Source organism: Artibeus jamaicensis, unplaced genomic scaffold, assembly GCF_021234435.1.
Source record: "Artibeus jamaicensis isolate MK-2021 breed Jamaican fruit bat unplaced genomic scaffold, CSHL_Jam_final contig_335, whole genome shotgun sequence".
In the NCBI taxonomy this organism is placed as follows: Eukaryota; Metazoa; Chordata; class Mammalia; order Chiroptera; family Phyllostomidae; genus Artibeus; species Artibeus jamaicensis.
In genome coordinates, this window is record NW_026521800.1 from 8088445 (window position 1) to 8115471 (window position 27027).

Sequence of the window (27027 nt, forward strand, 5' to 3'; positions counted from 1 at the left end):
GTACACCTGAAACTAATATAATATTGTATGTCAACTATAATTTTAAAATAAATTTTAAACAAGACAGTCCATGGTGTAACACTTAGCAACAAAACAGAATAATCTATCGGTACAGCTATTGTCCTATGCAAATCCCCAGAGAATTATGGAGGGGAAAAAGCAAATCCCAAAAGGGTCCATATGCTGTGTAACTGTACGTGTACATGGCCCTATACATTTACGTAGCATTTGTGAAATGCCTGATTATGAAAATGGAAAACAGATTAGTGGTTGCCAGGGGTTAGGGAGAGGTTGGATGTGGCTATGAGAGGGCAACAGTAGGGGACTGTCATGATGGAAATGTTCTGTATCTGTGGTGTCGATATCCTGCTTGTGATACTATGCTGTAGTTTGGGCGTACGTTTTCTTTGGGGGAAACTGGATAAAGCCCATGTGAGAAGTCTAGGTGTTATTCCCTACAGCTGCATATAATTTCCTCAAAATAAAACATTTAGTTAAAAAAAGTATTGTTCGAGGCCCAGGATATCTTTCAGGGCCAGGATATTCCTCAGAATGTGGAAAGGTATGGAACAAGAGCCTGTGGATGTGTCTGTATGTGGGGGAGGAGGGCAGAGGGGTTTGCTAATGAGCAGTTTGGGCTAATGGTCTCATTTTCTTTTTCTAGCACTTTCTGGTGTGTGCCATCTCATTTGACAGTCTACCACTGTGACATCTCCACTGATTGTCCTCAAACTCTATGCCTTGATTTCTGGTGTCCTAGGATAGCCTTATCCAAGTAATAGAGCTGAAGTAAGGTTGGTTTCCCCCATGTTCATAATGAGAATGTGGTGCTGTTGTTTGTAGATCAGTGTTTGGGTGGGTTTGTTTGCCGTTGATGCTTTCCTTGTATTCAGGAATGAGACTGTGACCTCTCCCTCAGAGGCCCACATGCTAGCAGGGAACAGGGCCACTTGTTTTGTCAGCCTAGGACATCCTGGATGCAGTCTATATTTTAGAACGACCTTTATCAGAGCAAAGGTGCTTGAGGCATTTCCAAACATGCTAGGATGTCTAGAAAAATTAAATTTGGTTTTGTTTTGGCCCTTTCTGGTGAGATGCACTTAGAGGCCCTCAAATAATCTTATGTCACAGAGAGTTAATACTTCATACTAAGAAAAGTAGGTGCAGGTCGGCTGCTGGGGCAAATTTTCCCGCATGTCTCCCCCATCCCCCCATCCCCCAGGGATGAAAGTAAACAAGACATGGCATGATCTGCTTGTGTAGGAGAGGTGGCTAATCCCTCAAAAGGGAAGGGCCATGAGCAGTGGCCAGTTTCTCAGGGGAAAAAGGCCTTGAGCGCCTCCTTTGAGGGGCTTTTATTAGGTTGAAATACACTGGAATACAGGGCCACAAGGATCAAACAGTAGATAAATTTCAAAGAAATCTGAGGGCTTGGTCTGAGTCAGAAGAGAGTTTTGCAGAAACATTACAGTTTCCTGCTCGAACTCTTAACATATGAATGAAAGCAGTCTTAGCCAAGCAGATTTCACAGAAATTCTTTGTGATTCCAGATTTTTCCCCCACTGGGATCCCCTCTGGCAAACATAGGAGCTGCACCCCTCCCCAGCAGGTATTTAGGCTTAAGGGGATTAGAGCCAGGAAGTGCTTCTTCCAGAGGACCTGTGGACTTGGGCTATGTCACATAGCCTGGGGATAATTGTCCATTGCTCACTCTTTGTTGCAGCCCCTCAAGTCCTTCCATGCTGGCCTCCCAAGTGGTCGAGTCTGGCTTAGGTTGATCCCTGCTGTGAGGAGACTTATCTGTCATGGACTTCCGACCATACTTTGGAGGCAAGGATAGGAAACTGAGGCAGCATTTGCCACCAGAGACGAGCCTTGTCTCCTGTGGCTCACATGCTGGAGGACGCTTTATAGCCTTAGACATGGGAGAGGGTTTACAATCCCTGAAACCAGGCAGAGCAGTCCACAACAGTCGGCTTCTCTGGAATAGAAGAAGTTTACCTTTCAAGGTGAACTTTCTTACAAGGATGGCAAGTAACCTTGCTGTCTAGTGGGAGGGGTGTACTCAGGTCTTTTGTTCTATGAGGACGTCTAAGAAAACAATAGCTGGTCTTCTGGGTGGTGTGGATCCCAGGACATGACCAGGGAGCTGTGGAATAGCAAGTATTAGAAACTGTCTTGGAGACAATTAAATCTTCTCACAGGAAAATCATGTTTCTGAATCTAATCTTGGTCCTGTATCACATAATAGGATTCAAGAATGGTTACATGCCTTAATACCACAGATGGAAAATTATAATAATTGTGGCATTTTATCATTTTTATGAAACAGTTCACCGCTCTCATAATATCTCACATCAGGTATCAATGGAAGAAATCTATTGTGTTTGTGTTCCAGCCAGACAAAAGTCTTTAAATGTTCTGTGTTACTGTGAACTCATAAGAGTAGATAACAAGTGAATTGAGAGCGTGGAACCCAAACCAGAATAAACACTATCTCAAAGACTGACAGAAGATCTTAAACATAATATATATAATATATGTCTTTTATAAACATAATATATATATTAAGATCTTATTTATTTATTTTTAGAGAAAGGGGAAGGGAGGGAGAAAGAGGGGGAGAGAAACATTGATATGTGAGAGATACATTTATCTGTTGCCTCTCTCACACCCCCAAAGGGGACCTGGCCCACAACCCAGGCATGTGCCCTGACAGGGAATGGACCTGGAGACCCTTTGGTTTGCAGGCTGGCCCTTGATCCCCTGAGCCACACCAGCCAGGCCTATTTTAAAAAAATAAGAAAAGAAAAAGAATGACTCTAAAAGCTTGAGATCAATAAGTTTCCTTCCTTCATTCATTCTAAAAGCATTTACTAAGCACCTACTCTGTGTCAATAACTATTTTGGAGATGGAATACTTAATCCTGAACAAAAACAGACCCTGGTCCTTAGGTCCCCTGGTGCCATGGGGTGTGCAAACTACTGTGGGAAACGAGAGCCAGTGCAAGGAATGACTTGCAGAATGAATTGCAATCATCCTGAAGATGTGTGTGTGTGTATGTGTCAGGCTTTTTAAATAAAGAGGTGTTAAATGGCGAAAGTTTTGCTCATGTTACATATTCTCCCTCAGTGCAAATGTATATAGACTGTTTATTTCCACAGACCTTAGGAGTAGTAAATATAAAAGGACCACTGGTTTCTATTGCTCTGGGTTCTATTGCCTGGTGCCAATAAGAAGCATGACTCCCAATACCAGAGTCTTATGAAAAGGAAAGGAATAACTGTATTTTTGGAGTAGAAGACTTACTTTTCTCCCCAAATTTGGGAGGAAAGGGGGGTGCCTCTTATAGTCCAAATGTAGCTTACCTGGCTCACTGTGGGGGGGCAGAGGGGCGCCAGCAGCGGAGCAAGGTCACAGATTATGAAATATTTTACCACATTTTTTAAAAAAACATTTTTCCTATTTCCTACTCTAAAACCTAGGTGCATCTTATAGTCCTAAACATATGGTATTCATTCAAAGTTGTACAGGTCTACAGTAATGGGGGAATTCTACCATTAAGTCTTGCTCACTTTAGAAACAAAAAAATACCTACCAATACACAGTCCTGCCTCCCCTTGCCAAACCAGGCCAGTGAGAGGTACTACCTCTCAGGAAAAGAAATACAAGTCTGTAGCTTAGCTGGGCAGAGTTCTGTGTGTATTCAGGTTTCCTTCAGTGGTCCCTGCTCAGCTGGCTAGGCTCTTGCTGTCAATCCAAAATTGCATCCTCATGGTTGGCCAGTAGGAGACCTCTGCCACAATACCTCATGGTCAAGACTTCCAAGAGCTGCTACCTCCTGCTTTTCTGCTCCTTTCTACACCTCATGATGAAGAGCCCTCTCTGACCCCAAACCACATGGTGAAGACAGTACCAGACAGCCTCTCATGGCTCTCCTACTCTCCTTCCCATATGGTCCAGAGCTTCAGTATGGCTGCTACACTTGCACTTTTAAATCCCGGCACAGATCTGTGTCTGTACCCCATTTATGACTCCTCTGAGACTGGGTTACACCTGCTGGTAGTCTGGTCCCTTCTGCCTTTTCTTGGCAGCCATTGTTAGTCCCAGCAGGCTTGGCCTCCAAGCCACCCACGCAGGTGTAGCAACTGAAGCAACCAGGGGATTGCCTTCCTGCTGCATCACAGGGTAGAGTCACATCCATATCCCAGGCTCTGAGCAAGGCAGGCTCTGCTTTTAACACTACTAAAACACTGGGCAAGTTCTGTAGATCTGCAAAGTAACTCTCAATGGCCCTACTCTGGCCACTTGATGGAGGACCAAATGGGCAAGGGTGCAATTAGCCAGCAAGGCAGCAATTGGCACACCAACAAGGCAGCAGCTGGTTGACCGGGAGGTGTCACATTCATGGGCTGGTAAACTGGAAGAATTGGGGAGTGACATAGACCTCAAAACCCAGGGTCCCAGTGGAGGGAAATAAAGTCTCAAATCAGCGATTGAATATACCTGTGGGTGTTGAGGTGGCAGTGGGAGAAACTTACAGCCTCACAGGACAGGTCGTTGGAGAGATCCATAGGGTACTAGAACTTAAACAAGCCAACCCACCCAGGAATCAGCATCAGAAAGGCCCAATTTTCTTTCGGCTATCGGGGGAAATGACTGAAATCTGGCAGAGAGCTGAGCAAGCAGCATTGTTCCCTCTCCAACCACCCCCCCTAAAATATAGTGCCACAACACAGCAAAGAGGGTTGCCCCACCCTGGCCAATACCTAAGGATCCACCTTTTATTATGTAACAGGTGCACCAAAACAAAAAAAAAAATGTGGCCCAAATGAAAGAACAGATGAAAGCTCCAGAAAAAATACAACGAAGTGACAAAGAGTTAGCCAGCCTATCACGTGCACAGATCAAAACATTGGTAATCAGGTTGCTCACAGAACTGGTTGAATACAGTCACAAATTAGATGAAAAAGTGAGGGCTACCCTCACTTTTCTTTATGAAATAAAGAAAAATGTACAGGGAACTAATAGTGATGGGAAGGAAACTGGAACTCTAATCAATGGTGTGGACCAGAAGGAAGAAGGAAACATTCAACTAGAAAAGAATAAAGAAACAACACTTCAAAAAAATGAGGTGAGGCTTAGGAACCTCCACGACAACTTTAAACATTTCAACATCCGAATCATAGGGGTGCCAGAAGTAGATAAGGAAGAGTAAGAAATTGAAAACTTATTTGAAAAAATAATGAAGGAGAAACTTCCTCATCTGGCAAAGGAAATAGCCTTCCAGGAAGTCCAGGAAGCTCAGAGGGTCCCAAAGAAGTTGGGTCCAAGGAGGAACACACCAAGGCACATTACAATTACATTACCCAAGTAATGTAATTTAAAAATAAGTAATATAACTTAAAAAATGTAATGTAACTTAAAAGTAAGTACAGAATCTTAAAAGCAGCAAGAGAAAAGCAGAGTGCTACCTACCAAGGAGTTCCCATAAGACTGTCAGCTGATTTCTCAGACCTTCCAGGCAAGAAGGGGCTGGAAAGAAGTATTCCAAGTCATGAAAGGCAAGGACCTAAATCCAAGGTTGCTCTATCCAGCAAAGCTTTCATTTAGAATGGAGAGAAGATAAAATGCTTCTCAGCTAAGGTCAAGTTATAGGAGTTCATCATCACCAAGCTCTTATTATATGAAATGTTAAAGTGGTTTATTTAAGAAAAAGAAGATAAAAAATATGAACAATAAAATGACAACCAATCTCACAATTATTAACAATCACACCTAAAGCAAAAACAAAATGAAACTAAGCAAAGAATTAGAACAGGAACAGAACCATAGAAATGGAGATCACATGGAGGTTTATCAAAAGAGGAGTGGGAGGGGGAGAGAGGGAGAAAAGGTACAGAGAAGAAGTAGCATAAATGGTAGGTAGAAAATAGGGGGAGGTTAAGAATAGTATAGGAAATGTACAAGCCAAGGAACTTATAAGTATGACCCATGGACATGAACTAAAGGGGGGAAATGTTAGTGGGAGGGGGTGTGCAGGGTGGAGGGGAGTGAATGGGGAAAAATCGGACAACTGTAATAGCATAGTCAATAAAATCTATTTAAAAATAAAAAATAAAAAGAAACCAAAATCTTGAAGCACATGTGCATCCTTATGTTCATTGTGGAGTTACTTACTGTAGCCATAATTTGCAAGCAGCCCAAGTGCCCATCAGTAGGTGACTACATATAAAAGCTATGATAAAATTATACAATGGAATACTACTCAGCCATAAAAAGAAAGGAGGCCTTACCTTTTGGGACAGCATTGATGCACCTGGAGGGTATGATGCTAAGAGAAGTAAGCCAGTCAGAGAAAGACAAGCAACATATGTTTTCACTTATATGTGGAATGTAGTGAAGAAAATAAACTAACAAAGTGGAGACAGACTCATGGATACAGAAAACAGACAGACGGCTGTCAGAGAGGAGGGTGTTGGAAAGGGTAAAGGAAGTAAGTAAAGAAAAAAAAGACTCAAGGACACAGAGAACAGTATGTGGGTTTCCAGAGGCAAATAGGGGGTGGAGGGAGGTATAAGAGTGCAATGGGGGGATAAATGGTGATGGAGACTTGACTTGAGGTGGTAAACACACAAAACAATATACAGATGATATGTTGCAGAATTGCTTAGTGAAACCTATATAATTTTATTATCAATGTCACCACATTAAGTTCAATTAAAAAAAAGATTTTTGGCAACTTCCTCCCCTCTGTAAATCAGTGGCTGAAAGAAGAGAACAGTCCCAGAAGCATGTCCAGTGATGCCACATCAAACTGGTGTTTTGTGTTTGGTTATAGACAACTGAAGCCCAGGGCTCTGCCACGTGAATTGTGATCAGAGTAGTTAGTTTTTTAATTGTGTACTCATAATAATTATTTTAAAATATCTGCTTCTTTCAGTTTTGATTATATTTTTAATTATAAACCTTTTAGGATATTACTATGAGTTATGAAAATGTGAAGAACGTGCATTCAACAACCTCATGCTAAGATAACTCTATTTTGGAGAATGCTGAGTCTAGAATTACTGGCCTATGTAATTTGGCACCAGCTCAACTTAATTTAAATCCAAGCAGGATGTTAAAAAATACTGGTCTGCAGAATCTTGTCTATGCTTTGCTGCCAAGTAAACCTATTTTTATTTAGAAAAAGCAAATGAGGTTAAGAATGGTTTGTTCTTTTTTTGAAGCCATGCTGGATTCTTGTGCTCACTTTTCTTATTTTATAAGTGGTAACATCACACAACTGGTTAAGTAATTTACTCTCTTAGAGGTGTTAGCCAATGCAATCAAACAAGAGAAAACAAAGGTGTGAAAATTGGAGGAAGAAGTTCAGCTATTTCAATGTGCAATGATATAACATTGCTGCAGTACTCAAAAGAATCAAGGAACAAAAACCTGAAACAAAAAATTCAGCAAGGCACCAACCTAAAAAGTAATGCCCCAAAATGGTTAATTTTTTATATACAAACAAAAGTATAATGGAAAAAAGTTTCTATCTATAATATCGATAGAAAGAAAATAAGTAGGAATAAACTAAACATAAAAGTGCAAATCCCATATAAATAAATCTTTATATTTATGTTAAAAATATTTTCATTATTAATTCACAGAGTGAGGGGAAGGGAGGGAGAAAGAGGAGAGCCTTGGTTGGTGTGGCTCAGTTTGTTGTTGCATTGTACCATACACCAAAAGATTTTGAGTTTGATTCCTGGTCAGGGCACATACCTGGGTTGATGTTCTAATCCCTGGTCAAAGTGTGTAAAGAAAGCAACTAAATTGACACATGAATGACAACTAATTTGCCTTTCGTATGTGGCCCAACCAGGACTGGCAACCCAAGCATGTGCCCTGCCTGGGATTGAAGCCACCACCTTTTGTTTTGCCAGGATACCCAACCAACTGAGCCATATAGGCCAGGGCTATGAAGAAAACTTTAAAACAATGGTACAAAACCTGAATAGACAGTTCTCCAAAGAGGACATACAGATGACCAATAGACATATTAAAAGATGTTCAAGGTCACTAATCATCAGAGTGGTGCAAAGGAAAACCAGGATGAGATACCATCTCACACCTGTCAGAATGGCTACCATCAATAAGTTAACAAACAATAAGTGCTGGCGAGGATGTGGAGAAAGGGGAACCCTTTTGCACTGGTGGTGGGAATGGAGACTGGTGTTGCCACTGTGGAAAGCAGTATGGAGATACCTCAAAAAATTAAAAATGGTATGCATTTTCACCCAGCATCACACTTCTGGGAATATATCAGAAGGAACCCAAGAGACGAATTTGAAAGAACATAAACACCCCTATGTTCATTACACTGTTATTTATAATTGCCAAGATATAGAAGCAGCCCAAGTGCTCACCAATAAATGAATGGATAAAAAAAAACTATGGGACATTTAGACAATAGAATTGTACTTGGTCATAAAATTAAAAACAAAAGAAAATTTTACTCTTTACAATGGTATGGATGGAACTAGAGAACATTGTGCTAAGTGAAATAGGCCAGTGAGAAAAAGACAAATACCGAATGAGTTCACTCATAGGTGGAATCTAATGAACAAACCGAAGTAACAAAAAGAACAAAGACAGACTCATAGATGGAGAGCAGATGACAGCTGGTTAGGTGGGGAGGTTAGTGGGTGGAGGGACTGAGCAAAAAGGCCTCATGGACATGGACACCAGTATGATGATTGCTGGGGATTAGGGAAGTATACGCCCTGAAAGTGGGCGCGGTCCCTCTGGCAGCTGGAGCATGTCCAGAGCCTGCGGATCTGCCCAGCTCCCAGGTTGAGAGCAAGGGCAGAGATGGCAGTGGGCGGTCCTGGACTCTGGTTTGGGTGGGTCTCTGACTCACTTTCAGCACTCCTCCCGCCTTCCCAGAGCCAGTTATTAGAGGCCCTCAGCGGCTCCTGTTCCTCCAGCTGCTGCTTTGCTCGCTGCCGCTGCTTTGCTCGCTGCCGCTGCTTTGCAGAAATTCTGACACCTTTGCAGACACTTTTACAGGTCTGTTGTGGGACCCACTGGGAGACAATGCAAGCGCGAGAGTCAGGGAGGGGAAGCTGGGCCTCGCGGGGCGGTCCTTGCACCCAGGGTTGGAGGTGGGGGAGGCTCGGGGGCTTCCAGCTCGGGTTCACTTTAGGAGCCCAGTGTAGCAGCTTAAAGTGACGCTGCTCAGTGAATTGTTTGGTGGCTGCAGGCCCCTGGACGCAGAGCATCGTAGGGAACGTTAGACTCAGCCTCTGGCCAGCTGTGGAGGCCGCCAGGGACATGGGGGCGAACCGAGCCTCCCTGGCTGCTGCTTGGGGCCTCTGGGTCACGGGTGACACCTGCCCATCCCCGAAACACAAATTACCCTGCCTCTCCTTCGACTACAGTGACCCTGCCCACCCAGTGGCCAGGTGGCCAGGGGCGCGTGCGTCAAGGGCCTGTCGCTGGGAACTGGTAGGGATAGGGGAATGATGAGGAGTGGGGGGGGGGGGCGGGGGGCGGGAGGGGCATAGAGAAGCGGGGTGGGGGTGGGGGGCTCCAGTTCGAAGGAGGGAGCTCCTGGCTTCAGGGTGCTTGGCCTTTGCCTTGCACATTGGGTGTGGCCTGTGCTCCTGAGGGTGGCCATTTCTGCACTGTTGAGGTCACTCAGGCCTGCGTAGATAAAAATGAGGACTGTCCCAGATCATGTTACTTCTCCCCCTTTTATTAAACTTACTGTAGGCAAAATATTACTTGATTTCGCGTCTGCAGGGCTAACAGGATCTGGGGAAACTTATAGTTATACTTGGGGTTTGTGGTCCTAGAAGTAATTGGTGCGAGAGCCACTTTCTCTCCCCTCATCCCTTTCCACCCCAAGCTCGGCTTTGGAAACGAGAGGTCTAACAAATTAAATTCAAATGTCGCCAGGAATACTCAGATGCTAAGGTTAATCTGGGTCAGTGCTGGGACTTCCTGGGCAGTTGTAACCCACCACAGGGATATGAGTCAAGCCTGCTTGCTTCCTCCCCTGTGTGGTTTAAAACTGATAGGGCGAAATGAGGATGTCAAAGGTGATCTTTGGATTCAAGTACTGCAGTGTTGTTGTATTGTTGGGGCTAAGTAATGTGCACAGTGATGACAAGAGTGAATGACTGCTGTTACTGCTAATATGGGGTGTGTTTCAGTGTGTCATGACTAAGGAGTAATTACATCTTTCATTTCATTCCAACACAAAAAGGGTACAATTGTTGTTCTACTCAGGGCCAGTAGACTAGGTGTTTAAAATTATATGAGGCCAATTCCAATCCAAGTAATTTTATTAAATCTAGTATGTTAGAGTTAACTACAGCCAGTAACAGTAGAGTGCAATTAGAATGAATGGAATCACTGGTCTTGTCTATTTTACCAGTGATATTCAATGGGGTGTGCAGCAAGAATTTTTTTCAAATCTTTATTTTATTGATTATGTCATTACAGTTTTCTATTCCCCACTTCATTCCCCTCCACCCTGCACCCCCCACTCCCACCATTCCCTCTCTTTAGTTTATGACCACATGTCTCAAGTTCTTTAGATTCTGTATTTCCCATACTTTTCATACTATTCTTGCCCTCCCCCTATTTTCTTCCTACCATCTATACTACTTATTCTCTGTACCTTCTCCTAGCTCTCCTCCTCCCACTCCCCTGTTGCTAACCCTCCTTGAGATCTCCATTTCTGTGGCTCCCCTCCTGATCTAGCTGTCCTTTTAGTTGCTTTTGTTTGAGGTGTGGTTGTTAATAACTGTGAGTTTGCTGTCCTTTCACTGTTCATATTTTTTATCTTCTTTTTCTTAGATAAGTCCCTTTAACATTTCATATAAGGGCTTGGTGATGCTGAACTCCTTGAATTTGATCTTATCTGAGAAGCACTTTATCTGTCCTTCCATTCTAAATGAAAGTTTTGCTAGATAGAGTAATCTTGGATGTAGGTCTTTGGATTTCATGACTTGGAATACTTCCTTCCAGCCCCTTCTTGCCTGTAAGGTCTCTTTTGAGAAATCTACTGACAGTCTGATGGGAACTCCTTTGTAGGTGACTGTCCCCTTATCTCTTGCTGCTTCTAGGATTCTCTCCTTCATTTTAATCTTGGCTAATGTAACAATGATGTGCCTTGGTGTGTTTCTTCTTGGGTCCAACTTCTTTGGGGTTCTCTGAGTTTCCTGGATTTCCTGGAAGTTTATTGCCTTTGCCAGATTGGGGAAATTCTCCTTTATTATTTGTTCAAATAAGTTTTCCACAGTGGCTGTTTCTGTTCCCCTTTTGGTACCCCTATAATTCGGATGTTGGAGCGATTAAAGATGTCCTGGAGGTTCCTAAGTCTCTCTTCATTTTTTTGAATTCTTGTTTCTTCATATTTTCCTGTTTGGTCATTTTTTCCTTCCTTCTGGTTCACTCCTTTGATTTGAGTCCCAGTTTCCTTTCCATCACTATTGGTTTCCTGTGTAATTCCCTTCATTTCAATTAGTTTAGCCTTCATATGTTCCTCTAATTTGTGACTGAAATCAGCCAGTTCTGTGAGCATCCTGATCACCAGCATTTTGAACTGTGCATCTGAAAGTTTTGCTATGTCTTTGTTGCTTAGAGTTATGGGCTCTGGGGCTTTGAGATCTTCCTGAGCCATTTTTGGTCTGTTCGTGCCCGTTAAATATGAGGAGCGGAGCCTTAGGTGTGGAGCGGGGCAACCAGGGTGGGTTCGCTGGGTTGTGGCGAGGTATGTGGGGGTGGGTTCAGAGCAGGGCAATGGCATCCCCCTCTGGTGCTTCCTACCACTGGGTGAGGAGCAGAGCCTTAGGTGTTCACCAGGGCAGGGCCACTCAGGTCGCTAGGTTGTGGCGCTGTACGTGGGGGCAGGGTCAGAGCCGGGAAATGGCGGCCTTGTCTGCTACCTCCTGCCGCTGGGGCCTGCTCAGTCCTGTCTCACTATCCACTCCCTCACTGGTCTGTCTGCGCAGGAATGCGCCACCACATTCAATCCGCCGCCCAGCACCCTCACTGGGTCCGAGGTCGCTCACTAGGTCGCTCACTGGGTTGCTCACTGGGTCCGCCCTTTGCAACCCCACGCCTGGGATCTGCAAGCCTGAGTTCGTCTGACCGAGTTTTCTTGTGCAACTCCGCTCAGCCACCTGCTGGCTTCGCCCCTCTTACCGGTCAGGCTGAAGAATTTGTTGTTATCAGACTTCCGAAAAGTTCAATTTTTTGTGTTCTGGCTGTTTTCTGTTGCTAATATTTTGTTGTCTCTAAACTTGGTTGTGTGAGAAAGCATAGCATCTTCACCTATGCCTCCATCTTGGCGCTAGTTGGTTTTCTTAATAAACTTTTTGAAGCCCATTTTGCTGCATTGTCTTATCAAATTTAAGAGTATTCCATGGACTAGCTGGTGTGGCTCTGTGGATTGAGCTTCCACCTGAGAACCGAAAGGTCACTGATTTGATTCCCAGTCAGGGCTCATGTGTGGGTTGCAGGCCATACCCGGAGTCTGGGCGTGCAAGAGACCACCTGTCCCTGTTACTTTCCCTCTCTGCCTCCTTCCTCTCTCTCTCTAAAAAATGAGTAAGTAAAAATCTTTTAAAAAAAAATAAAAAAAATTAAAAACTTAAAAATAAAAAGTATTTAATTGGTTTTAGCTGCCTTTTGAATAGGCCATTACATAGTTTGCTAATTATGCTTATTTTGTTTTATTGCTGATAAATTTCCTTCTAATTATGTTTCATGAGTTCTTTTTGTCTTGGCCAGAACTATTAGAACAAAGTTATACAAGTATCAGATAACAGATGTCTGTATCATGTATCTGTTTGGGAAACAAGAGAACTTCCCCTAATATTTTATCAGTGATGATGGTGGCTGCTGAAGGAGGTGATCTCTGTCATGTGAAGGAAGTATGGGAAGTGTTTTTTTAAGGACCTTCATCATAAGAGGAATACCCATTTTTTTATGGTGAACGTATTTTCTGCTAAACAATTATCCTGAGTATCTTGGATAAACCTCCAGGGCATTGTTGACTTATTGTTTCTTATTTATTTAGCAATTTTCATAGAACTTAAATATAATTTTACCATGTTAAAGGCTATGAGCAATCATCTTCAATGGAGAAGTGTGTGGGAGCTAAAAATAATTAATGCTTCCCACCTTCTAAGTTCTTCTAGCTAATACTTACATTAACAAATTAACAGGAGAAAATAAAAGTTTTAATACATGTGCATGGGGAACTCACATCAGTTTGAAAATTCCAAAGATGGGGAGGCAACCTTGGGTGTGTAAGATATGTTTGGCGAAAGGAGAAAATGGGGCATAGGGGTCTTAGAGATGAGAAGCGAGAGGGGGTGGTTCACAGGTAGATGAGGAAGAGTGGAACACACATGGCAGGAGAATTTTGCCAGGCAAATCAGAAACAGGGGGATGAGGTGGGTATCTAGCCATCTGCCCCTGCCTGAAGCCTTCCTGTTTACTGTACTCAATACAAATCAGGCTAAGTTGACATCCTCAGATCTCCCTCCAGAAGCCAGTTTCTCTGTCTGAATGTCTTGGGCAGGAAAGGAGGGAGGGGTCAAAAATTTTTCCGAGTTTTGTTTCTTAACAGGTAAAAATCAATAGCCCTGAAAGGGATCTTAAGGGCAGCAAAACTTTGACTCCCCTCAAACGTAATGCTGTTACAGACTTTTATGAGCTGTGGAGATTGAGCTGGTTTTGCTCCTCTTCTGCACTAATGTTAATAACTGTTGCATATTAAAGACAGAAGGGGAAACAGATTATCTGGAACACCCCCTTCCTCATACAGGGAACAGAAGTCAAGCATGTCATTCAGGCAGGGCTTCAGAGCAAGGAATGTACACCCTGCCTCCTTCCTGACTCCTCTCTTTTCCTCTGAATGTCCCTGATTTACTTTCAGTTCAGTATTTTTCAGGAGTCTGAACCTGCTTTATGTTGAGAAACTATTGATCTTTCCATTTCAAATTTCCATGACAAAAAGAAACAAAAATGCACTGATTTCCCCTCAGCAGCAGTAGAGCTCTGAGGGCTGGTCAGGCCAGTGCTGACCCTGGAGGAGAGGGAAGGCAGGTTGTGCTTTTTTGATTTCAGTGACAGAAAGGTCAGAGTCTAAAACAGATTCATTAGGAACATTACCAGAGACACAGTGCTTTACTAATGGTCTTTCTTTGGTTGGCATTTGCATTTGAATGACTATTCCTTCAACATTTAATGGGATAATATGTGTGGATGGTAACAGTCTTGTGTGGGGTAATGAGGGGGATCTTTCTTTGGCCAGTTGAACTTGGAACAAAGCTAATAGGCCCAAGGTCCTAAAACTCTGTGCATTCTCAGTTCACCTAAAAGAGGCTGAGTGACTGGGCGCCACATGATCCAGCCACCTCTCTGTGGGCTAAGCCATGTTAGGGCCAAAGCCAGAGGTGTCCCTGTCCCAGGCAAGAGATGACCAGTGTGGTGGAATGGGTCCACAGACACTTGTCTGAATCTTGACATTTGATTGTACTAGGAATGCTCAAGATTGTGTGTCTTGCTTTGAAATATCTTCTTTCTAATTAGTAATTCAGAAATGTCCCCATTTTGTTATTGGTGAAAACTAAGTTCTTGCAGTGCCTGGAGGAAAAGAATTTCCTGAGACCTTCATGGGAGGGTGGGGCTCCATGGTGAGCTCTACTGATGATGTAAAAGTAAGCGGGTTCCCTTCCTGACTTTCCAATGTCCCCATCTCCATCTGTCTTGCCATGGAAAAGGTCCAATCTTTTCTTCCGTAGGGCAAGGATGAAGGTCACTGTGCAGAGTTTTTGGACTCCATATCAAAGTCCTGTCCAGTCCAACATCTGGCCAGTTTAGCAAGTGTTTCCAGCTGTAGTCCATTGCTGTGCTGCAGTATTTAGGCCCCTTCTGGGAGCCTGCATTGGAGTCCCAGTGCCATGGGCCATGTGGCTGTTAAGGCCACGTGGTTATGGAGAGAGCCGGCTAGTGCCAGTGCACTACCTGGGTGGGGGTGGGGGAAGAGAGATTGATTTTTGTTCCCCTGAGATTCTATTAGCTTGGGTTTGGGATGGACCAGGTGTCTTTTCCAAAAGACTAATCAAGTTCCTAAGTTTTCTTGGGCTTTGGATGGGTTTACACCCCCTAGTTAGACTGACAGGCCTCTGTGGCCCAGCACTTTCCCCTGCATTCCCCTCCAATCCCATACCAGAGGCGGGAAGGGAAGGGTGTTAATGCCCTTGGAGGAGCAGTTCTGTAGTACCCTGGAGTGGGAAAAGCTGAAGCTTCCTGGTGAGGCAAACAGGCTCATGCTCCCTATTTTACTGAGCTCCATGTCTAAGTCCCTTTGCTCCCCCTTTGTAGCTAAGTACTGATGGGGACGGTTTTACCAGCTGCTTTTCTGAAAACTGGTAAGCAGGCAGCTTTTCCTGATATGAAATCCAGATAACCAAAAATACATGTAATTCTGCATCAGTTTTGTATAATGCCTACTTTTATTTATATTGCTTTTTTCCAGGGCTCTGCAAAGTCCTCAAGTTATTTGTGTATCATCACAGCATCAGTTCTGCACAGAAGCATTTTAATAAAGGATACGATCCATTGTATTTTCATGAAAAATTACCTGTATTTTGTTGTGTAATGCACAGATATTTTGCCCAAACTTTTGCATTTTTAATTTTTAAAGATTCTATTTACATATTTTTAGAGAGAGGGAAGGGAGGGAGAGAGGGAGAGAAACCTCAGTGTGTGGCTGCCTCGCACACACTCTCTGCCTGCAGGCCCAGCAGCCCAGGCATGTGCTCTGACTGGGGACCAAACCAGTGACCCTTTGGTTGGCAGGCCTGCACTCAATCCATTGAGCCATACCAGCCAGAGCTTTTGCCCACATTTTTTGAGAGAAAAATGAAGATGTGCATTTTGCATGGGTAATACTAATTCCGTACTTATATAAATGTTTTTAATTCTTTTATTTATGCTTGTGCATTAAAGGTATAACTCTAGAACATAACAACAATATCTGTATGTATATAATACCCTAGAATACGATCACTGATTTCTTTCTAAATATAAATTTAAAAATTGAGAGGAAAAAATAAAAATGAAAGATTCTTTTTCTGAAGGTTTGGGCAAAAATGTGAGTGTGCATTATAGATGGGAAGCTGGAAGCTGAAGAGGAGAATCTATCTCCTTGACTTTATAGCTTGTAGAGCTGCCTTCCTTGCACTTGCTGGTTGTCTCCCCTCCCTTGAGTTTCCAAGTCAGCAGGGTGGCATCTTGCTTCAGTCCTCACAGTGCTTTGTTCTTCAGTGAAATGTCCCTCTGCCTCCCTCTTGTAAGGATTCATGTGATTACATTTCGGGACCACTTGAATGATCTTCCCTACCTCAGAGACAATCTCCCCTCAAAGTGCTTAATTTGATCACATCTGCATTCTCTTTTGTTATAGAAATGAAGAATTACAGGTTCTATGGATTTTAATGGGGACACCTTATTCAGCTATGAGGGGTGAAAAAATTATACTTTTTAATCCAGCTTCTAAATCCTGCTAGCTGGGCTAATAATCAAATCAACAGAGACAGATTAACAGGAGAAAATCAAATTTTAATACGAGTACATGGGGAATTTACAGAAGCATGAAAATTCCGAAGACAATGAGGCAAAATTTGGTATATATTTTCATTTTGGACAAAGTAGAAGGGGTAGGGGAATGGGTTCTTAGATTTCAGAAGTGGGAAGGGGCCACTAGCAGGTCATTGAGGAGCAGCCACACACACCTGGCAGGCAGATTTTGCCTCAAGGGGACATGGGGTGATCTGGCTACCAGGCCCCTGTTTGGTGCCTTCCTAATATGTCGTTCTTAATCCAAATTGGGCTGAAGTGAACATGCTTGGTTTCCTTCTTGAAGATGCAGTTTCCCCTCTGCATCTCTTAGGTAGAAAAGGGGGAGGGTAAAAGGTTCCTTTTGAGTCTTTTGTTTCTTAATAACCACCTCCAAGTTAATACCCCAAAAGGCAGGTAGCTTCCAGGTGCCTGGAAGAGCTTGGTCCTCTTTATAGTTGGGGGATTGTTATGTTAATCGGTGGTCAGAGTTACAAATGTAAAGGCCTGCTGGGGAAGAATGGCTTAGCTCTGCAGTCTTCACAGGTCTTTCAGTTACATACCTCCTTCATGCCCCAAAACTGCTGCTCTTGCTTTCTCCTTTTGTTGTTCTGTGGGTTGCCACTCACTGCTCAGATGAGTCATTTCCCCATTCTCTTAACTGGGAAATACTAGTTTGGTAAATGTTCTGACACATGCTGTTCCCTGAGAGACCACTCCTCTGGGGCCTGCTCTGCTGTATCTGCAACTCCTGACTGGCAGGCCCTTTGCTGTCTTTCCTCTCTACTGTTCCTCCTGGATACACCCTTGAGGCTGTCTCTTGAGTAACAACATTCAGGGCAGCAGTTTAAAGATAAGGCATTGGCCCTGAGTTCAGCATGTCTGGTTCCTTAGCTTGTGACAAGAGAAATTTTGAGACATTGTAAATGAAAATGACAGCAGTCACTGGGTGAGAGAGACAGAACAGCTAGCCTGTTAGTAGCTGTGGACCAGCTCTGACAAAAGACTGCTCCTTCTGCTGTGTATCCTGTGTTGGGATTTAGGATTAATTTCTAAGTGGCTATTTCCAAAATTATCCAAAAGAGATAATAGCCAGGAGCCATCAAATCCCAGGAGCCTCTGCTATCTGGACCTCAGGAGCCTTGACTTGCTCTTTACACTTGAACTTGCCAGTCCACAGCTAATGTACAGGTGCAGACACTTCCTTGCTGACTCTGTGCCTACCCCAGAGCTGGCCCTGCTTTAGCTTCTCTTGCCCCCTTAATCTGTAGCTAATGTCATTTCTTTTACAGTGGCTTACATCTCTTTTATCTTAAGACTTCAGGGTACCCTAAACTGGAGTCTTCTCTTCTACATTATAAAAACATTCAAGAATCTTATGTTACTTGGTGATTGGATTTATCACAGGAATGATATTTAAATTATAAAGTAATGCTTGTAAGCCCATATAACACATCAAACAACAGAGAAACAGAACGAAAAGTGCATAAGTCCTTTACTGATCTCTCCCCCGGGAAGGTAACTGGGGCGAGTGGCCGAGTGTGTGTCTTACTCCATTTTCTCTGGACTCACAGACAAGTGTGCAGGTACAAGTCCTCCCCCTTCCTCCCACAAACCAGGATAATATTATAAACTGAACTTTAATTTTCTTATTCCTTAATATTAGAAACACCCAAAAATAATTTTGAGGTTTGCCCCAAAGAAATAGAGTTTTGGATGTGCACGTATTTGCTGATAGACCCAAAGTGTCAGTGATAACTATGAACAGAGTGAGTTGCACTCAATGTGTAAACCTATGTTTCTGTGATACTGATTTTAAGTCCATTGTTTCAGACTTACCATCATGGATGCTCTTTCAGAAGCAAACGGTACTTTTGCCTTAAACCTGTTGAGGAAGCTGGGTGAAGACAACTCAAAAAATGTGTTTTTCTCTCCCATGAGCATCTCCTCTGCCCTGGCCATGGTGCTCCTGGGGGCAAAAGGAAACACCGCTGCCCAGATGGTCCAGGTATGTGTCTGACGCCATCTCTGGACAACAGTAAACACTAGTAATTTGTCAGTGAACGGTTCTTCCACCTTTCAAATCCCAAAGGACTTACTCTCTGGTAGAGTTTTGAGGGTGTGGGTAAAATGTTGCCAGGGAAGGACATGTTAGCCCTGTGCTAGTGCCTTGGGGTGAGCACCCCTGATCTGTTAGGGATGGAGAGGCACCCTCTAGTCAGGACAACAAGTGGTTTTACCACCCCCTGGTAATGGTTTGTCTAGGAATTTGTGAGTAGGTACAAAGTCACAAGGTCCAGGTTGAATCCTCTGGTAGTCTTTGGGTATTGGCAAATGCTTTTCAATTGTTAACACTTATTTTAATTTTCTTCTTTAACTGTAAAACCTTTCAGTGGTGTTTCAGTTATTTGTTGTTGGGCAACTACCACCCCAAAACTTAGCACTTGAGATGAAGATTTCCTCTGGATGGGTTGGGTGGTGCTTCTGTTCCACTTGGCTCTGCTGAGTCACTGGCGTGGGGCCTCGGGCCTCTTCCATCCCGGTGGCCTCCTCTGTGGGCTGCCTCGGCCCCCAGGCCTCCCACCACATGGTGTCTCTTTGGTTGGGTGCTTGGGCTTCTTCATAGGACAGTGTCTAGCTTACAAGAGGAGAAGCTTAAATGTGTAAGTACTTATTGAAGCCTGTGTTCTGTCACACTTTCTCATGCCCTGCTCACTGAAGCCAGTCACAAGGCCAGAGCCAGCCCCAGAGGGGTGTGAACACCAGGGACACAGCTCCTTGGGGCCCCTCCCTGAGATCTGCAGTCTGCCTTCTGGCTCCTAATGACTCACAGCCCTTGCATAGGTAAGATACACTTAACCCTCCCAAGACCACAGAGTCTAATATCATCATGGGGCCATACTCAGGCTTGAAATTTAGGTGGAAGGGGACTATTGGGCTATGCAGTTTGGTTCCTGGGTGCAGAGCTTTGTGAACTACAGAAAAATTATTGCCCTCTCACCTCCCAGTATGCAGTGGTGACAATATGCAATGGACATTCCCTTCACCTATTGTAAAGGGAGGTGTCTCAGACTGCTAGAGCTGCCATAACAAAGTACTACACACTAAGTGGTCAATAGAAGAGAAATTTGCCCTGGCTGGTGTTGCTCACTGGATTGAACACCAGCCTGTGAACCAGGGAATTGCCAGTTCAATTCCCAGTCAGGGCACATGCCAGGTTTGGGGGCCAGGTCCCCAGTATGGGGTGCACAAGAGGCAACCACTACACATTGGTGTTTCTCTCCCTCTCTTTCTCTAACAGTAAATAAATAAATAAAATATTTTAAAAAAATAGATAGAAAAAGCCCCAGAAATTTATTTTCTGCCAGTTCTGGAGGCTGGAAGTGTAAGAAAAGGTGTCAGCAGGTATTCTAAACAGTTGTGGGATTTCCGTATAACTTCAATCTGCTTCATCCAACAAAAGTACAGGTCTAATACCTGTTTGAGGCACAACTCTGTGCTGGGGGACAGTGTGCTTAAGATGCTCAGAAGGCCTGTTTGCCTAGCAAGAGGGTGTGTGAGGCATTTCCTTAATTGTTCTAAGGTTTTCACAAAGGGGATCTTCATCTTGCCCTTGGGGTCCGTGCCTTGGAGTTGACTGTTGCCTTGAGATCACTTCTCATTTTTAGAATCATCTCCCTGCTGGAAAGTGTGGGAACAAGAAACATTAGAAACATTCTTATTTTCTACCCAGCAAGTCCTACATGGAAATATTTCTTTTAAATTCTGCTTGAAAATGAAACAATTTTTTTTCCTTTGCTCATGCTTACCTTCCCATACTTTAATCCAGGGGAGCTGAAAAAACCCACATCTTTGTGAACATCTCCTTAACCAGATTCGTGATTCATTGGCAAAACGTCCAACCTTTCCCTCCATTGCAGGTGACAGTTTGTCCCGTTCTTCTGCCAGTACATGCATGATCTTCTTTTCTCCAGCCTTTGGCAGGAGTGTCTTCACTGTCCTCCTCGCCTCTACTCACCGTCTCCTGACCCCTTCCATTCAGCCTCTGTCAGCTGCCCAGGTTTGAAGCAAGTGCTAGACTCACTTTAGGTTTCTGTTATGGCACAACTCCATGTCTAGATTGCTTCATGGATCTTCTGTGGCTGTGAAACAAATTGACAATGGTGGATTATTTTTCAGATTTTGTGGCCTGACCCCAGGGTGCCAGCTGGGATCACTCATGGTCCAAGAAAGGCCTCTATCACGTGTGTGGGGCCTCGAGGCTGGCTGATGGCTGAGGCCACCATTCTACAAGTAGCTCTCCCCCTGTGGTGCTGCTCTCCAGGCCTTTCTACATGACTTCCTCAGGACAGCTCGAACTTCCTTACAGCATGGTGGCTGGGGTACAGGAGAACCACTGTGAAGCTGCCAGGCCTGTCAAGGCCCAGAGTCACTTCTCCTGCATTGTGTGGTTAGAGCAATCCCAGGACCAGTCTGGACCCAGGACCAGGGAGAGGCTGCACCTTTTGGTGTCAGGAGTGGCCTGTCTTTACTAGAATGAAAAGCCTTATTTTTAGACAGACTTATTTTTAGACAGACTACAAGTACTGAGCACCCAGAACCTGGGTTTGCAAGGGGCATTTTCTTGTCCTGCCAGTACAGACAGGGCTCTGAGTCCATGCAGGAAGTATTATCGGCACTGAGTGGCTTTCAAGTTAGTTTCTGTCTTTAATTGAATGAATCTTCTTTTAAGCTGTAGTGGGGATCTGTACAGTTCTTAGACAGAGTTTAGTGTCGTATCCAGTTTCCTGAAGTCCAAGCATACTGAAGTTGAACACTTTTATTCTGTTTTTTACTTTAGGCACTTTCTCTAAGTAAAAGTGGATGCGGAGGTGAAGATGTCCACCAGGGTTTCCAATCACTTCTCACTGAAGTTAACAGGACGGGCACACAGTACTTGCTTCGAACTGCCAACAGGCTCTTTGGAGAAGAGTCTTATGCTTTCAACTCAGTAAGTTATACTTGCCATTTTTCACCAGGAAATGAAAGATCACAATGCGGTGGGGAGAGGGGTTCATGTGGTACAGCAGAAACCTGGTGGGCTACAAATTTGCACAGATTTACATGAGCTCAGGACTCACACACTTCCTTCCTTCAACTCTCACTTATTTCCTGTGTAAAATGATCCTTATCACAAATACCGTCTAAATACTAATGCAGCTTAAGTGAATTATTATTATTATTATTATTTTAAAGTTTTTATTTATTTAAATTTAGAGTGGAAGGGAAGGAGAGAGGGAGAGAATATCAATGTATGGTTGCCTCTCATAGGTCCCCTGCTGGCAACTGGCCTGCAACCCAGGCCTGTGCCCTGACTGGGAATCAAACCGAGGTTGTCTGGTTCCCCGTCCCATGCTCAATCCATTGACCTACACCAGCTAGGGCTATTTTATAAAAAGTAACACACAGCACAGTATAATTCAAGATGAGTTGGCCAAAACAAACAAAAGATTAAAATGGTATTTCTAGTTATTATTTTTTTCTTATTGGCAGTTTTTTGTGCAGTTGGAGATGTTAAACTTTTTGCACATGTGAATACTTTGTTTATTCCAACTCAGAATTTTTGTAAGTCCTTATTTGTCTAAGTATATTTCTTTTTTCAAAATGCTTTCCATTTTTCAAAAAAAACACTCATGTGATATGTGAATATAGACTTCTTATTTAAAAACACAAAAAAGCAGACAAAGCAAGGTCCCTCAAATCTTCTTTTCCATACCTGATTGCTCCCCTCCCTCATATAAGAGCTTTCATAGATTTGAAGTGTGTATCCCCCATACATACAGGAATTTGTTTTGTGGGACTTTTCCTATATAATGCCATTATACCATATATATTCTTTTGTAATTTGTTTCTTTCCAACTCACACTATGACTTAAATTCTTTGCATCTTAGTATATGTGGATTTAATTTACACTTTAACTATTATTTGCTATTCTTTTTTGTTGTTGTTATTTTTTCTTAGCTTTGTTTTTCTCATAGGAAGATACTTTCGCTGTTTTTAGATGGGGGGGGAGGAAAGAGAGAGAGACAGAATGAGAAGGAAAGAGGAAGATAAACATCAATGTGAGAAAGAATCATCCAGTGGTTGCCTCCCTTATGTACCCTGACTGGGGATCGAACCAGCAACCAAAGACTGTGCTGCAATGGGAATTGAACTGGCAACCTTTTGGTGTATTGAAAAGTGCTCCTACCAACTGAGTCACCCAACTAGGGTCTCAGACTTTTTGGGTTTTTTTGTGTGTTTCAATTTATGTTTGTTTTCTCTTTTTGGTTGTCTGGTAGTCTTTTTATTTTTCTACTTTAGTTTTGTTGTTGACACTAATTCAGATGTCCCCATTTTTCCCCACTTTGCCCATATCCACCCAACCTCTAAAACCCCTTCTCTGTGGCCATCACCACACTGTGGTCTGTATTTGGGCAATGCATACACGCTCTTTGGCTAATCCCTTCACCTTCTTTCATCCAGTCAGTCCTTCCTGCTGACAGCTGTCATCCTGTTCACGATTCCATGTCTCTGGTTCTATTTTATTCATCAGTTTATGTAGTTAATTACATTCCACATATAAGTGAGATCATACAGTATTTGTCTTTCTCTGACTGGCTTATTTCACTTAGCATAATGGTCTCCAGGTCATCCATTCTTCATCCTGTAAAAAAGATAAGTATCCTTTCTTTTTATGTCTGCATAGTATTCCATTGTATAAATATACCACACCTTTTAATCTACTCATCTACTGATGGGCACTTGAGCTGTTTCCAGATCTTGGCTATTGTAAATAATGCTGCTATGCATTAAGGATACACATATTCTTTTGAACTGGTATTTCAGGATTCTTAAGATATATTCCCAGAAGTAGGACCTCTGGGTGAAAAGGCTGTTCCGTTCTTCCATTTTTTCACAGCTGCTGTGGACAACTCCATACTGTTCTCCACAGTGGCTGTGCCAGTTTGCACTCCCCCCAGCAGTGCACTAGGGTTCCCTTTTCTCCACATCCTTGCCCGCACTTGTGTGTTGACTTATTGTTGGTAGCCATTCTGGCAGGTGTGAGATGATATGTCATTGTGGTTTTAATTTGCATCTTTCTGATGATTAATGACACTGATGATTGTTTTCATATGTTTATTGGTCATCTTTATGTCCTCTTTGGAGAAGTGTCTACTCAGGTCCTTTGTCCATTTTTAGATTGTATTATTTGTCTTCCTGGTGTTTACCTGTGTTAAGTTCCTCATATATTTTGGAAATTAACCCCTTTTCAAATGTATCATTGGTAAATATATTCTCCCCTACAATGGATTCCCTTTTTATTTTGTTGTTGGTTTCTTTTGATGTGCAGAAGCTTTTTTGTTTGAAGTATTAAATAGTTGCATTTGTTTATTTTTTCCTTTGCTTCTCTTACCCTAAAGACATATTGGCAAAATATTGATATGAGAATTGTCTGAGTTTTTACTGCTTATGTTTTCTTCTAGGCTTCATATGGTTTCTTGACTTATATTTAAGTCATTTATTTATTTTGAATTTATTCCTGTGTATAGTGTAAGTTGGTAGTCCAGTTTCATTTTTTCACGTACCTGTGCAATTTTCTCAACACCATTTGTTGAAGAGACTATTTTTAGTCCATTTTATGCTCTTGCCTCCTGTGTCAGATATTAATTGACGACACAGCCATGGTTGATTTTTGGGGTTTCTGTGCTGTTCCATTGATCTATATGCCTGTTGTTATGCCAGTGCCGGGCTGTTTTGATTACCATGTTCTTGTATAGTTTCATATCAGGTATTGTGTTACCTCCAAGTTTGTTCTTTTTTGTCAAGATTGTTGAGGCTCTTTGGGGTCTTTTTTGGTTCCAAATACATTTTTGGAATTTTCTTCTAGATCTCTGAAGTATGCTATTGATATTTTAATAGGGATTGTGATGATTCTGTAGCTAGTATGGAATCTTTAGATAGTATGGATATTTTAGTGATGTTAATTCTTCTAATCCACGAACATGGTATATGCTTCCGCTTATTTGTATCTTCCTTAATTTCTTTTTTCAATGTCCTATAGTTTTCCAAATACAGGTCTTTTACCTCCTTGGATAAATATATTCCTAGGTTTCTTTTTTTGTTGTTGCAATAATATATTGAATTATTTTCTTAGTTTCTCTTTCTTATAGTTTGTTATTGGTGTATAGAAATACCACCATTTGTATTCAAATGCCACCAAAATGAATAATTTTGTATCTTGCTCCTTTGTCAAATTCATTGATTAGATGTAGTAGCTTTTTTTGTGGAGTTTTTAGGATTTTCTATATATAATATCATGTTATCTGTAAATAATGACAGTTGTACTTCCTCCTTTCCAATTTGGATGCCATTTATTTTTTCTTCTTGTCTGATTGCTGTGGATAAGACTTCCAGTATTATGAAGAATAAGATTGTTGAGAGCAGACATCTCTGTCTTGTTCCTGGTTTTAAGGGAAACAATTTTCGATTTTGCCCATTGAGTATGATTTTGGCTGTGGGTTTGTCATATATGACCTTCATTTTGTTGAGGTATGTTATATCCTCATTTTAAGTATGGGTGTACTGTAATCATTCTTCCATTGATGTGCTTTAGTTTGTACCCAGCCTGAGTCATGTGTGTGGTATTTCAACATGGACTTGTAAAAGAAAGTAAGGGAGTGAAGGTTTTAAGTGAATACTAGAGAATATTGTGAAATTGCTGTCCAAAATGCTCTAGCCACACCACAGTGTGATATTTTATGTTTACAACTCACTTTACTTACTTTTATCTGTCTTAGAGATTTTCTAATTGATTATCATCTTTTTATAAGCCTTATTTATCAAGAAAACAGACCTTTCAATAAGGATTATTGAAAGTTAATCCTTTCAATAGGGAGGTTAATCCTCACAAAGGGAGGACCCCAGGATCAGGTGTGATTAAAACAACAAATTAAGTAGTACACACAAACACACAACCAAAAGAATTAAAAATAATGACAAAAACATTAATATAGAGGGATTGAGTAAAAAATGTAGTGATTTTAGAATGTATGAGAATATAAGCAATTATCCACTTAAAATAGACTGCTAACAACATAGTGTGGTAGGTACTAAGCACATCATAACCAGAAACCAAAACTCTACAACAGATATACAAGCAATAAAGAGAAAGGAATACAAACACACTGTAGAAAGTCATCAGTGTTGAAGAGATCAAGACAAAAGAAAAGAACAGAGAACTATAAAAACAATCAGAAAACAATAAAATGGCAATAACTACATACCTATGAATCATTACTTTAAATGTAAATGGACCAAACACACCAATTAAGAGACATAGTGTTGCTTAATGGCTAAAGAAAAACATCTGTACATAGGTTGCATATAAGAGATCTGGCTCAGATCGACAGATACATATGGACTAAAAGTAAATGGATTGGAAAAAATTGAAAAATGATCAAATATAACATGAAAGTAAAAGATAGGGCATCAATACTTGTACCAGACAAAATAGACTTTGAAACAAAATTGGTAAAAAGAAACAAAGATGGGCATTTCATAGTGATAAAGGGATCAATCCAACAAGGGGTTATAACTGTTTTAAACATTTATGCACCCAAAATAGGAGTGTAGTGGCCTGCCCAGGAGGGGAGCTAGCCCCTAAACCAATAGTATGAATGTAATGGCTAATGGCCTGCCCAGGAGGGGGCTGGCAGCTGAGTCAACAGGATCAGGGAAAGCAAGTAACTAAGTAACTGAGGAGTAAGAACAAAGAAATTAGTACTAACTCTTGTCAGCAGTTCTGCTTTCTTGCTTTTGCGCCAGAAGCAACGGTCTGAGTGGCAGACCGCCTCTCACCCTATATAGACAATTGTTCCCCACTGATTGGGGCCCAGAATTTGGGGACTGACTCCCTTGGGTCCGCGTGCATGAAAATAAAGTTCCACTCCGCACACCTGAAAGCGGCTGACATTGTTTTCTGTAACAGGAGCACCTGAATATGTAAGTCAAATATTCACAGACTTAAAGGGAGAGATAGATAGTAATACAGTCATAGTAGGGGACTCTAACACCTCATTGACATCAAGGGATAGTTCAGCCAGACAGAAAATCAATGAGGAAACAAGACCCATAAATGACACATTAGACCAGGTGAGCTTAATAGATATTTTAGAGCATTTCAGCTAAAAGCAAAAGAACATTCTTTTCAAGTGCTCATAGAACATTTTTTAGGATAGAATATATACTATACACACAAAAAATCTCATTAAATTAAGAGAATTGAAATCATGTCAGACATCTTCTCTGGTCATAATGGTATGAATTCAGAAATCAAGTATAAAAATTAAACTGCAAATCACAAAAACAGGTG

The 27027-nt window shown here is 42.2% G+C and overlaps 1 protein-coding gene across 3 annotated transcripts in view; it reads left to right on the plus strand.

The window, feature by feature from the left end:
* Positions 1–27027, plus strand: part of LOC119042329 (serpin B6-like) — a 37798-nt gene that overhangs the window by 985 nt on the left and 9786 nt on the right. For 2 of the 3 annotated variants that reach the window (XM_053664081.1, XM_053664080.1), the window contains exons 2-3: positions 18467–18641; positions 21474–21623. In XM_053664081.1, coding sequence (XP_053520056.1) covers positions 18477–18641; positions 21474–21623 — 315 coding nt within the window. In that variant the 5' untranslated portion in view covers positions 18467–18476. Of the gene's footprint in view, positions 1–8938; positions 9059–18466; positions 18642–21473; positions 21624–27027 lie in introns of those variants that run through there. The other variant, XM_053664079.1, reaches the window with a different exon arrangement.